We start from the raw sequence: 14,858 nt of genomic DNA on the forward strand, positions 1-14,858 counted from the left end.
GCATTACAGAAACTGACCACTACACGCCGCTAAGCAGTTACCTAATACTGACGTCTCAAAGAGGAACGACTGCTGTGATAGGAACTGCATTGAGCTGGAAGAGGGCGGGGGCAGGTTGTGGTGAAATACTGAAACAGGAAGTTCGAGGTGCAGCAGGAAGAGATGTTCTCACAATAATTCACTGGCTAATTTTACTGATACACCAGCAGGCACGAGAATGTATTTCCTGTGAAACATGTTTATCATGCAGCACTGCATGCATCTTCTCTTAAGCATGACACTGAACAACTCCAACACTAACTCTAGGAGTGTTAGTTGGTGCTAAGTGAAAGATTACAGCAACCTAATTATAGGATTTATTGTGGCAGGTAAGGCTATTCATTGATGAAGCAGAAAACATACTTGACTTAATGTAATTTTAAAAACTTTCAAAAGAGCAATTATTTCATGAAAAGAAAGGAAAAAAAAAGTATGTGCAGAAACCATTTTAGCTCACATAAAAACAGTACACAATGAGGAAGTTTAGATTAATTCAGAGAGCATTCAACTGAAAACGCACCTGTCAACTGGCTACACCTGAACCTTTATGAAAAGAGAAGAATTTACTTCCGTTTGTAATATGTGAACATTTTTAATTCAACAATGAGTTCTTCAGAACACAGAAAATACTGTAGTTACAAAGATAAAGTGTAGACAATATACATTATGATATATAGATAAATGATTCAAATGTACAGATTCAACTTGTAACAAAACATAAAATGTGTAACATGTATTGCACAACCTTTGGACATTTCTGTTTTTGCTTTAATAATTACAGTACAAAAAAAAAAAGTATTTTCTAAAACTTATTTACAATCTTTACAGGATTTCTGTATAAACTGACATTTCATAGGCAAACATCTTTACTTGACTCTGTCAAACAATAGTAAAGGGGTATTGCTTTTCTTAACAGTGTCAGAGTTGTAAAAGCTGGGAGAAAGATGAGATTGAGTGTGTTTGTTACATTTTTATTGTCTTCATGAAACTGATAAGAAATGACTTGCTTAATTTATCTCTCTGAGCTATCAAAGTCAGATAAACAAAATTCCCTGAAAGATAGTTCTCACTACTGTAAATATTTAACCTGCGTAACAAAAAATGCCACAAAGTTATTTGAAAACTAAAGTCTATTGCAAAACTAAAGGAACCCTTGAGAGATCCTCCTTGGATTGTCACGCTAATACTGACTTATTTGGTTTTATTTTCATGGTTTGACACAGTCTTTACTCGGTCTATGAAAAGAGAAGTTTCCAATGTCAGTGTGGTTTTATGCATGTGCCCTTATGTCCAATGCGTGACGAGGTATTTCCAAGCAGCCTGGAGGAAGGCTGACCACCAATATAATTAAACAGTTCTGCATCAATGTAGAAGTTCTGTGCTGCTGCAGTGCTTAGTCCTGAGGAGTTTGATTTATCACCTTCTTCTTCCTGACTGAAACCAAGTCATAGAACGGATCCTTGGTGATACTTGCCCTGTTTTAAGGAAAGATGGTTGTCATCAATTGTTTGTGTATATCCATGTATTAGCTGTTTTTTAGAATAAATCCACAATAATGTGAAAATAAGTTTAACGTCCTCAAAAGAGACAGCCCTGTCTGCACATGCTCAAGTAGGATTTCCTATTTGAGCATGGCTTGTCATTGGTTTCTGGAAGATAACAAGAATACCAAGAGAAAATCCAAACAGGCATGGAGACACCTTAGTTGGCATATCCAAGTAGTGATGGTAACTGTTCTAAGCACACTGTCTCTGCTTCCAGAAACAGTGTGCAGTCTTTGCAAACCATCCCTTCTAGGCATAGGCAGGTTTGTATCAAGTAAAATGAAGGTGTAAACCTTTTGGGTTTAAAGTCCTTTTAATGATAGCTTAAATAAAGTACTAGAGTTATTAGAGTTTTTTTCAGTTGTGGGGAGTATAGAGTAATGTAGTGCACCCCCCACCCCTCACAAATTTAAAGTAAAATTAAACTAAAAGAACCCCACCCACAACTCTTAAAGTTGGTGTATGTTTTTGTTTTTATATATACAGGTGTAAGATATACCTGAGTCTACATGAGAATAAAAAAACCGAATAATTTTTTATAGATAGCATGGCTGTAGTAATCAACTATTCATTGAAATAATGTTGTAAATGTAGTGAAACTACCATATCATAAAACCATTGTATTTTTACCAAAGGTTATTATATCAGCCTACGCCTAACCCCTTTAGACAACAATTACATAGCAGACATACTTAGTTGATACATGAAGTAAAGTCAGTTTTTAAACAGCAAATATGTTTACTGGAAAAAAGAAATGTTTTTAATCTTTTACTGAAAATGGTCAGTAAGGCAGGTGTTAACTGTCACTATGAAACGTTTATAAATAACCAATTAATAAATCCTGTATTGAAACAAAGACCCTGTCCAGGGTGTACCCCGCCTCTCGCCCATAGACTGCTGGAGATAGGCACCAGCTCCCCCACGACCCACTATGGAATAAGCGGCAGAAAATGACTGACTGACTGAAACAAAGACCCACAACCCCATGTACTTTGTGTTCATCCTTTGAAAATGGTGAACAGTAGCATCAAGTACTAAAATCGTTCACCTGACATGGCTTCATTGTCTTCATCAAAGCTTTTAAACATTGCTTTTTTGAAGCCTGCCTTTTCTGTGCAGTGGCATCAGAGTGGATTACAAATTGTGAGAATAACCACTTCCTAGCTTTACCGCACCACAGCCTTAAAAAATGTGGAACGGTATCACAGAGGAAGGACACCAGAAGTCTTCTTCAATACAAGTAGTAAATTGTCCAAAGGATTAGCCTACTTAGTATCTGAGCAATGCAAATGCAAGTGATGAAAATGTAATCTGTAACACAATATATTTTGAGTTGACTAATGAGTGGACATCTCCAGAATGGCACACAGGCTCCATATGAATGTGTTTATTGTCCAACCTGATGGCCTCAATCCAGGCATCTCTCTCTTCAGCGCTGGAGGCACAAATGGTGTAGGACTGATGTTTCCCCTCCACCACCCTGCCGTCTGTTTCGGTTTTACATGCTTTGATCTTCTGCCCATGACTGTTGGGGTTGTACAGCTCCAGACAGTACTGCAAGACATCATATTAACATTAGAGGCAATATATATAAACTCTAAAATATTGAAACAGTATTTTGACTCCACATTTACAACAACTTGGTTGTTTTAAACAGCTGGCTGAATCTTACTGGTTTGCGAGAGTATGACACTTCCCTGACGCAGAGATTTTCTAGTGGAATGATGCCTCTGGGTTCTTTATCCTGAGAAAAAGATTTTAAAAAATAGATTACATCAAGTTGTAGCTTAGAAAAGGGAAAAGGAAAATTGCTAACAACATAAATATTAATATTTTATGGAGGTGGAAATATGAAGAAAAACAAATTGCTTTAAGGTTGTAAAATAGATCATCATAAAAAAATTAAACAGTGTAACTTTTTTATTTTAAAGTCTTTTAGAGTTTGTTCATTTAAAACGTTATGATACATTAGGGTATGGTTTGAGTACTGTTAAAGCCTAACCGTTGTATACTCGAAGTAGTAGAGGCAGTTGTCTGTCAGGATAAACCATCGCCTCTTCCACGTTTTAACACGACCTCCTGAAATGCAAAGATGCAGCAGAAATACACTTATTTTCTATACTGTCAGTTGTTACTGGACATTGACTTGTTCAAAATTCCCTTGCAAAAAACAGAACTACCGAGGTTATTTGGACAAATCAAAGCCTTGTGCAACCAACCACTTGCGCACTATGCATGCAAACACTCCAAAGTTGAGTTATTCTCTTAACACTTCCCCTGTACTTTCCTGCCTTCATTCGCTATGTAGTAGATGGGTCAGATTTAACATGGAACTGGAATGCAATATTTTAATTAAATTTTCTTTTTTTTTTTTTTCTTTTTTTTAATAGAAAAAGGATGTAAAAAGAATTTCACTTACCGAGTTTAAGGAGCCAGCCTTCTCTGTCAGGGTTGAAAAAAGTGTGAGTTAGGTCATTCCCATCATCTTCTGGGATTTTAAAAGGCTCGTTGCGTATGCTCTCGTAGAGTTTCTAGGCGCACAAGAGTTATACATTTAAAATTAATTATGGTGCAGTCGGGCCTGCGGGCTAAAACAAAAGGCCGAAACTGAAATATGTTTTATGAAGATTAACGTTTTAGTAAATTAAAAGGGGCATAACATAATAAAATGCATGGTAAGGACACCAACCAACAATAGAAACTCCCACAATTTTGTGGCAGAAATTAGCTGAAAGGTCTCACCGAGAGCAGATCATTGGGTAGATCCTCGCCATTGTTGATGCCTCTGTTCATCGAGATAAATCGCTCCAGAGTGGTTTTGTCCTTTACGTTGGGGTTGTGGAGGCTTGTGTTCAACATGATGATGGCAAAAGACAGGATGTAGCATGTGTCTGGGTTCAAAGAAAAGACAAGCAACATTTTGTTTTATTAACAGAAAACAGTTAATGACCATATATGATATGCAGTGTTTCCATACTTTTGCACATTGAACTTTTTCACATTCTATAACTTTACAGTCATCAACTTCAATGTGTTTCATTGGGATTGTTTATGATAGACCAAAATAAGTAGTGCATAGTGTTAAAGTGGAAGAAAAATTATTGTTTTTTTAAACTAATAATACCTTTAAAGAAAATCAAGTAGAACCGCTTGACTTCAGAAGTCAAGAAGGTTTGAACAATCATTTAGATTAATATTCAATCCATCATCCTTAATTAATCAAGGCAGTGAACAGTGAAGCAGCCAAGAGACCAATGGGAGCTCTGGAGAAGCTACAGAGAAACACAGCTAAGGTGGGAGAATCAGTTAATAGGACAACGTTTTGTCACACACTCCAAAAATCTTATTTTTTAAAATAATGGCAAGAAGAAAGTAATAATTAAAAGAAAGTAATAAGAAATTACATTCAAAGATGGCCATGGGCCACTTAGGGTACACTGCAAACATGTGGAACAGGGAACTCCATCAGAATTGATGGAAAATGGATAAAGGTAAAATTAGGGAAACAGAGCCTGCAAACAACTTGAGGGTACCATAGATATTTACCTTCCAACTAGAAACTTTTTGGAGATGCATTTCATTCAAAGTGATTCTACAACATATTGACTCATGGGGGCTAAATACACATACACACTACACTTTTCAAATTCTTGTAAAAAGAAATTAAAAACCATTTATCCATTGCTTTATACTTTACAATTATGTGCTACTTCGTGTTGGTCTGTCACTTAAAATCCAAATAATATACACTGATCTTTTTTTGGTTTTAAAAAGTAAAATTGAAGAGGTTCATAGGGTGACTGTCACGATGTGGACTTTTGGTTTGGTAGGTGTTTTTCTGTTTACTCCAGTGCATGGTTATTTTGTGGTTCTATGTTTCAGGTGCGTTTTCCTTTTTTATAGGTTGTCTAGGTTCTGGTTTGCTCTGAGTTCTTATGGGTTTGATGATTGTGTGTTTAGATCTGCTCCTCCTGTTTTTAGTTATGAAGTTTATTTTCTGCCCTGTCCTTCTTGTCTCTGTTCTCTCCCGTGTTCTAGTTCTCTGGGTTTGTTTACAGTTTGTTCCTCGTCTAGCTCCTCATGTTCCTGTTACTCCTAATTTGGTTCACCTGCCTCTCAGTCTCCTAGTCTGTCCACACCTGTGTCCTATTCCCCCCTGATTACCTGCCCTATTGTTTCATGTCCACCTTCGTTTGTATTTTAAGTTAATCTTTGTCCTTTGTTCCATGCGGTGTCGTTAGTCTTATTTAGTCTGTTTAATCTTGCTGTGTTGGAGTTTGTCTTGCGATCCAGAAACCAGGACTGTTATTCATGAACTTTGTTACCTGGATCACCTGTTAAGCCTGCACCGGAAATTGTAAGTTGGCTCACTTCATCAAAGTGAGCCAACTTCTCACTCGCTTCCTTGCCCGTCTGCATTTTTGGTCCAGTACCAAACAGCATTATGACAGTGACTATAGATGTTCTGTATTAATTTTGTTTTATAGTTCAGCCGAATTTATAAAAAGCCTTGAACAAAAATAAATAAGAGATATTAACTCAAAAGGCAGGGGAGGGGAGAACAGGTGCGATGTGGTCACGTAAATATATTCTCTCTCTTTCACCCACACAAGCTTCACTCATACACACAGTTGCAATCCAGAGAGGAAGAGGGCTCGTTTTACTGAAGCTGACCTGTGGACTGGAAGACATGAGTGTTGCAGTCACAGTAGCGTGTGGCAAAGGCCTCCATCATTCGGTCAATTTTCTGGGCTTCACCAGGCAGACGGAAACTCCACAGAAACTGTCTGTGACATAAACACCACAACACATTTATATTTCAGCGTAGATGAAGGTGGTAACCAGCTCTAGACACATGCAGACACCATGTGCCTGTAAATGTCTAAACCTCTACATGTAAGCTTTACTCTTCTGATGATGTACATTAAACAAGTAACTTTCTCACAGAGATAATGATTGTTAGGTATTATTGCAGAGGTGAAGCAAAATATTGGTGCAGTCTTGCTATTTAGGATTCATTATATTTTGAACCAATTATAGACACACCATATAAAGCTTTAGAACACATTTCAGCAAATTAGACCAGTGGGTTTTGGTTAATAAAAAAAAAGTTAGATTTCCGGAATAATAGAGGTAAATAGCACATAATGACATAATGCCATGCTGTGAACTTTGCAAAAGTATTTACAGCAAATCTATTAGGGTACGTTTACTCATCTTTAGTGATAGCTGTTTTTGCAACACATGTATGTGAGCATGTTCTCTAACACTGATAAATAAGTAAAAAGCAAAAACAAGCAAACAAGAATAACTGTCAATTAGGTAAGGTTAAAAATGTTTAGGACAGTGCTGTGAGTGGTTAAAGGTACTAAATGTGTCAGTCGCTGACTCAAGAAGCCAGAGATGACTTCACAGATGGTGACATTTTAGAGCAGACAGCAGCCCCCATCTTGGTCTGTGGTGAAGCCCACCTTGAGTTTGTGCTGAAGCCCACTTTGAGTCTATGGTTAGTTTTTAGGCAGGGCGTGAGTTCTATCCAGCACTCAAAAACAATTCAAAATTTACTTTAATGTAGGTTAAGATAACTCACATTCCTAATTAAATGACATAGTTTGTCCTGGCACCTTTAGTGTCTTTTTCAATGTTTGTCTTATCTGATTACTTTCTTAAGGTTTTCTTGTGAATCTCACATTTGACATAATTACTACTGTGTGGGTACACAGAAACATGAATTCATTTGCAAATAATTCCAGTAATAATAATTTTCATGCACAGCTGTCCTAACCCATGTTTATAGATCTTGTAAGCAACTAAAAAAGACGAATGTGTTTCTTTCAGCAATTTAGCACAAGACAAACTCATTCTTTGAGTCCTGAAGGACAGGAAATCATAACATCCCGTTTCAGCTTGTTAGCATTGGAAGTTTTCTATTCGACTGTTGAGGTGCCAGCTATAGTACTGTAAATGTAAGCTTAAACAAAGAAGGGGATAGATCAACCGCTACGCTCTTCCACATTTTATTTCACCTCCGAGTAACCGTTTGAGCGTTTTGATCCAACCTCTGAATAGTGGAATACACTGGACTCACAAAACGTTAGGGATATTTGGCTTTTTGGTGAAATTTATGTGAAATGTAAAAAGTTCACACTACGGTAATATCACACTAAAAAAGCAGGGCATTTAAGTTGAATATTTCCTCATCTCAAACAATTTATTGAAATAAAAGCTGACAACAGTGGTGGGTATACCACCACAAAAAATGTCAGTGTCTCAATAACATGTCCCCTTAAGCATCTATTGCAGCTTGACAACAACGTCTCATGCTGTTCACAAGTTGACTAATAGTCTGCTGAGATATGGACTCCCACTGTTTTTTCAGGACATTGAGGTTCTAGGGTATAGCATTATGAGCCTCTAGACGGCGACTCAGCTGATCTTATAGGTTTTCTATGGGATTCATGTCTGGAGAAAGTTCAGGCCTTTCCATTCGAGGTACCTCGGTCTCCAGCAGCCGTTACCAAATGATGTGACCTCCATGAGCTGGAGCACTGTTATCCATGTATATAAAATTAGGCCTGTGTTGTTCATTCAGGGGCACAATGACTGGATTAATGGTGTTATTCAGTTAGTATGGGCTTGTCGCAAAGTGTAGGGCAGTTCTGTAATGAGCAGACACACCTACCAACAGCAGTCATGCAAGTCATGAAACATTAAAGTCATGACTTTTTAGTCATTGAAAAAAGCTCAAAATCAAAATGTTTGTAGCAGTGGGATACAACACTTTAATGTTATTTATCTACACTTTTGGAGAAGTTGATTGTTACATTTTTCTCAGCTGAAACATTTCTTGCTAGCAAACGTACACATATGCTAAAATCATCAAAGCAGCTGAGGGAACTATTACAGATTTTAACTTTACAGACCTCATTTTCTTTTTTATCTGTGCTACCATAAAGAGTCTGGATATATTAATGTTCTATTGCTAAGAAAGAACATATTGATAGAACAATAATTATTCTTCTGAGTCTGCTTCTAACATCATTCAAACATTCTGAAGAGGAGAAAATAAAGTTGACTGACCTGAGAGCCAAGACCAGATGGAGGTCAGCAAACTCATGCAGCTCCACAAAGGCTTTCAGGGTCTGAAGATGAAGCTCTTCCCTGTGTGACGAGGACAAGAGTAAAACCACTGAAGGTGTGGATAATAAAACCAGCCTTTAACAGTATTCCTCTCACTACGTATCATACATCCTTCCTAAAAATCTTTATAGCTTGCCTTCTTTGTCCATCTTTGTATACAAAAATCTTTATCTCCTCTCTCTGACCTTTTTATTCTATCCCCCATCTCCACAGTTTTTCTTATTTTTCACTGCTCTGTCCTCAGTCATTATGCCCTCCTCCCACCTATGGACCCAGTCTCCCGTTTGTATCACCTTTCTCCAAGGAACTCTCCGATGGCTGTCTTGTTGAGTCCTTCCTCCTTGTAAAGAAACTCAGCAATTGATTTAGCACGTCCATCCAGAAGTTTGCTCTCCACCAGATAATTGATTCCCTGCAGGCAAATAGTTTAACAGGATGTGATTTTGCAAAGTATATAGAAAATATTGTTTTTGGATATTAGTCATAACACAAATGCTCATTTTATACCATTTCCAGCTCTCTTCACAAAATGTATTATTTCTCATACACCATAAACATGCTTTTCAGCAATTACTCTGGTTCAAAGTCAGCAGAAATCATTGCCATTATTAGATCAGTTCATTCAGAGCTTGACTCGCATGCAGTTTTCCAAACATTGCGCTCTATGCAACATTTTGGTTTCTCGCTGATCTCATCTGTAGCTGGTAAATTAGGGTTTACAGCTTCCGAAATCCCAATTCCTTAAAACTAATCTCCCTTCCTCTTTCTGCTCCATCACAGGGCTTTGAGAAAGAAGTCTGATTAAAAATAGACTGATTTGTTATACTTTTCTGGACACTGCAATATATCTCCCATGTTTTGTGATCTAATGTGGTTCTATTACCATTGGCTGGTAAAGATTTCACATTTTTCTTTAGATGTTGTTATGAAGGAAGTAAAGGAAGTAAACCATTTGAACAAGCTTAACAACTGGGTCTATCTTAAACACAACCCAACAAACAAATTTCAGCATTTTAGTTTCTTCATATTTACGCCTACTAAGACGACACGCTTGACCTGCCAGCACAACCACAGAAACTTCGATGTGGCTCTTTGTCAGTGCGGTTCACAGGCTTAGAGCAACAGAGAGGAGCAGAGCGGAAGTGACACAACTCAGTGACTAGAATTGCTGAAGATGTTTAGCTAAAATGCATTTAGACCACTAAGATGTCAGGGGCCTCAGAAAAAAAGAAAGAGATAAACATATGCAATTTTTATTGATAACTGCTTCATTGATAACGGCAAACATACTTGTGTTTTAGCTCACCTTTTTTGGGTCCATGTTAAATTTCTTTTTCCCGGTTAAAAACCGTTGGCTATTCTCGATAGTTTTGCTGTAATTCAGAAAACAACAAGTTTTTCATGTACTCTGTCAGAATGAAAGTAAAAGTTGTTGTCAATTAAAGCAGTTGTTCAAATCTTAGGCAACATTAAGATAAAAAGTTATGGTATGATCATATACTGAAAAACCTAAAAACATTTTTTAAAATAACTCAAATTTGGGGTTTTCCCTTTTCTATCAGCATCTTATGTACAATAAGGCTCACAATTATTCATACCCTAGCAGATAAAGTTATTTTCACTTAAGCAAAAAGCTTGTTTCTTTTTGGAATTGCCAAATGAATATCCCTAAAAACAATAAAGCAGTGTACAATGTGTATCATTTATGAAAAAAGTAATTTCTCAGTATTTATTTGCATGTTAACAACAATTGTATGTTGAAAATTACTTAAACCTTTGCTGACAATCAGTGAAATGTCTTTATTGGCATTACAGTGATCAAATTCCACTTGAATTTTCTTTCTGCACTTTTCTGTTGATATTTTGATGGTTTATCTTTGGTGATGAACTCTACATATTAGAGGTCAGAAAGCCTCATTTCCTTCACCACAATCTTTAACTATATTATAATCTCTATGGTACCTCTCTTCTACGGTTTTCAAACCATAGTACAAGAGCCACCGGTGGTACTTGGCCTGCCTTTACTAGCCTTCAGCACAACTGTTGGTAACAACTATTTGCAATTTTGAGAATTTGCATCACTGAACAGTGAACCAGGAACAAATGCTGGTAGCTTCTTATGCTGGGTTCTGAAGTCTGAGTATTGGTATAGGAACAGCATCAAACCCAACTTAACCAATAAGATTTGCTAACTGGCATGCTCTCTGACCACAATGTCTACTGGTGGGAGCTATTAACATTATATTGGCCTTTTGTTCTGTCAAAACATTAAGAAACATCTATGCTAAAGGAAAGTGTAAAAGATCTGATGAGATACAAGTAGATGTAGTAGAGGTTTATTTTAACAGTTTACTGCAGCCATCACAAAGTTTTATATGCAAAGCAGCCATATTGAATTTTTAAGTCAAGGTTGGTGAAAATCCTCTGAGTCTGAATTCCAACACTGAATTCTGACTTCAAGCCCGTTCTCTTAAATTTTTCAGCTTTACACATAGAAATTTTGAACTTGTGAACAAAAATCAAATCCATTAATCCTTTAAAAACTCTTTTCTGTGATAATTATTTTTAAACTACATAACACAGTAAACTGGAAAAAGTCTCAATCCTTTCTCACTACTATTTAAAATGTCTATCTATGTGGTGGTACTTGGAAAATGTAGATAGAAAAATAGATTTTTTTTATTCTATGCTTAATTAAAAATTCTGCCATTTGACCTATGTAGCAAAATGCTATATACACACTTACCTTTCCTCTGCAGACTCAAAGCTGAGTATTTCTGCCATGACATTGTCTATCTCCAACTTCAACTTCTGTAAAGCGTGAAGTGAGTAAAAAGTTTAATATTTGTTTTTATAATTTTTCAATAGCTTTTTATACAAAACGGATCATAAAAACGATGCACGAAATTGATTTGGCATCTTAGAAATGTGATGTCTAATGCAATATTACCTGGATGTCCTCCAGAAGGTCTTTTTTATACATTTTGATGGTTTCAATCTCCATACTTTCATCAGCTGTGAAATCTGAGGAAACTGAACACAGATTACAATAGACAGATCAGTCTGAGTTTAGATTCTTTTCATCTTGTCTTCAAATTATTTCCAAATAATAATCAAATTATATTAAACCAGATATATCCATTCTTTGTGCATTTTTTCATAAAATTACTGGTGTGAAATAAGCACTTAAATGTAAAACTACTATCCCTGTTTTTTGTTTTTTACTTATTTTAACAACTTTGCAGCGTGGAGAAAATACATTTCTGTAGTAGTTGGGCCAGACTTGGTGCACAGGTGCTGTGGTTTTCTCATGAAAGGTGGCTTCATACACAAATTACAATACATTTCCTAAGAAAGACAGACCTAAATACTATGAAGCCATATTCTAAAAAAAAAGACATTTAAGCTCTGTCATATTTTATTTGGTGAAACCTTGGCACTTTTTTAGACCTACAGGAAGTTCAATGACTAGATTAGTGTAGCTAATGCATCCCTAGTGGTGACTTTTTCTATGAATTGCAGTTCAAATAAACATGAAATATATAGTTCTTATTCTGAAATAATGACTACATTCCACTTTCAAATAGATGCCTTGGCAGTCAACAGACGCTGCACTGATGCACTCACGTTATCTGCCTCGGTTTCCACATGTCATGTATGAAATGCTTCCCTTCAATTTGTTAATATTTCTATATTGCAAAATAACCATCTCTTCTGTCGATATGCCCAGGCTTTTTCTTCCCTACATGTTGTCTACCCTGACAACTTCTCCACCACTCCACCATCCACCTGCTCTTGTTATCATTTTTGATATTCTTTTTTTAATGTTCTTGTAAACATATTGTTAAAGATCAATTAACTCAGAGGTAAAAAATGTTGTCTTATTACTATACTCCAGCATCATCTGCCATGAATACTTTTAGTACAGAGCAAATTGTTTTATCACTAAAAGTGATGTATGTTTATGTTCAGAAAAAATAACCCAATATTCACAGTATCCTATATGCAGGCATATTTTTTAAAAGTTGAGTGGAAGAAAAAGTGAGGTGTAAAAAAATGCACAAGTAACAGAGATCTCTTAGATCTAAATAGTTGTATATATTACAGGGGAAGTACCAATGTTTAATGCTTTCAGGAGTCTTTTTTGGCATTTTTCTTTTATTTGCAAATTTACACTCCCAAGAGATGTTAAAAATAAATTGTGTATAGAAATGCATGCAATATTCAGTTAGAAGTGAGCTTACTGAATTGGAATCAAAACTTATGTGATCATGCAAAACTTCTCTGCAGTTAACCCCCAGTTTACTGATGCTTCAGCATCTGATGATCACATTAACATTCTTTTAGTCTTTAAGATAAAAAAAAAATAAGACCATCATGATCCTTTACTGGTTACTCAGTTTTCTTTGAAGTGGAGTTAACTTCCCCACAGCTTTCCTTTGGACTATTGTCATATTCAGCCATCTGATACTATTAAAATGGTCATGTGCAATGATCATTTCCAGAAATAAGAGATTAACATAAAATAACAGAAGTCATATATTTGAGCCTCTTATCAGCAAGAAAAAATGTCATGATGAACATCTTTGTGAAACTATGTTTGACAAAGATGATAGAACTGGCAACTTTAAGACTTCCTTAGTGATATGATATTTACTGTTAATGATCCGACCACAAGGCTTCTACTTCAACCTTCCTTTACTCATCATGAGAACCAAAGCGTACATTCATAACTCACCACACAACAAATTTAAAGTGTAGGTATGTGGTAACAATGAAATAAATGATGATGTAAATCCATAGTAACCTTGTTTGAAATAGACTGTTTAGCTTTACCATAGATAACCTCTGTTTTTATATTATTACCACTGAGGCACAGTTCTTTGAGTGACTATGAGTGTCTCTTCTGCATTTTGTCTGAGTAGTGCACTCTTTTCATGAGGCTGGTTGCTGGAAGTGACAAGTGCTTAACCTTTGCAACAAATTACCTCAAAGATTACACAAAAGCTGTTTTGATAGTCTCATAGGTCACATGAGATATATTTTAATATATTTTAAGTACCACCAAATCTTAAAGTAAAAATTAAAGAAAATTCAAACGTTCCTGTACCAAACCACTATGACATAGTTTAGGACAAAGGCTGTTTGAGTAATTTCAGTCATGACCTCTGTTTTTTTAAATCTAAGACTATATCACATGTTCATCAATAACTTCTTCAGATGAAAGAATACATTAAAAAGACTGATTTGCAGATTTGCTAAAAACAAGGTCTCATATTGCTTCTAAATGCTTCTTCCCTCATTATACAGTGTTATTTGTTTTTTTGCATATAAAGGAAGTTGAATACAAGCAACAACTAAAATATCTGTCTGAATATTTTAAGCAATCTGACAAAACTCAAAACTTTAAATATGAGGCATCAAAAATAACCCAAGCATGTCTTACCCATTTGGCAATCAGTCATTTATGACCCCAAAAGTAATAAAAGGAACAATACTGGCAGCACTAGAGTAATGCACTGAGAAGTGTAGGGCAGCCAGAACATTCAGTGCTACAGTACCTAAATGAAGTACTGTCTTCAAACCCCACCTCTTCCTCATGCATCACATTTCTACTGGCCAAACAGAGAGGCAACATTTCAAAATAAAACATTTTTAAACACTTTATTCTATATACCTCTGCAGACAATAAGGATTAGTTGGTACTAGTGAACATTTATCAACTGCTTACTAGAAGGTTGAGGGCTAGGTTATACATAATAATTTAATATACATCTCGGCAATGAGGATTTGGCAAAATTTGCCATATTTTAACATCTTTACAATGTTTTTTTTATCAACCAGAAGGGTTTACAAAAACAGCTGATATATACAAATTGGATTATTATTAATTTGGCATATGCTGTTACTTTTTAAATAATCAGATTTCTTAACAGCATTGCATTAGTATTTACTTTAACAAAGTTGGAAAAAATAGTCATTGTAAAAAAGGGGAACAACAACTACTGAAATGAGAACAAGGCCTGTGCAATTTGTGAGGGAAGAGTACAACAACTGTTTTTTGCTGTTTGAGCTCAGACTTAAACATATCAGTTGATGACAAAAATGAAACTAAAGCGCCATCTTATGGTCAAA

General features: G+C 35.9%; 1 protein-coding gene across 1 annotated transcript; it reads right to left on the bottom strand.

Moving 5' to 3' along the window:
- Positions 1–615: 615 nt before the first annotated feature.
- cyth4b (cytohesin 4b) lies at positions 616–14,273 on the bottom strand. Its single transcript, XM_047364544.1, has 13 exons — positions 14,170–14,273; positions 11,674–11,756; positions 11,470–11,534; positions 10,030–10,096; positions 9,017–9,135; positions 8,664–8,744; positions 6,258–6,370; positions 4,326–4,474; positions 4,003–4,114; positions 3,586–3,662; positions 3,256–3,327; positions 2,983–3,137; positions 616–1,514 (listed from the first exon to the last, which is right to left on the bottom strand). Exons 1-13 carry the CDS (start codon positions 14,186–14,188, stop codon positions 1,433–1,435), a joined length of 1,194 nt encoding a protein of 397 aa, XP_047220500.1. The 5' UTR covers positions 14,189–14,273; the 3' UTR covers positions 616–1,432.
- Positions 14,274–14,858: the final 585 nt, after the last annotated feature.

The sequence above is a fragment of the Girardinichthys multiradiatus genome, chromosome 5, assembly GCF_021462225.1.
Source record: "Girardinichthys multiradiatus isolate DD_20200921_A chromosome 5, DD_fGirMul_XY1, whole genome shotgun sequence".
Lineage (NCBI taxonomy): Eukaryota > Metazoa > Chordata > Actinopteri > Cyprinodontiformes > Goodeidae > Girardinichthys > Girardinichthys multiradiatus.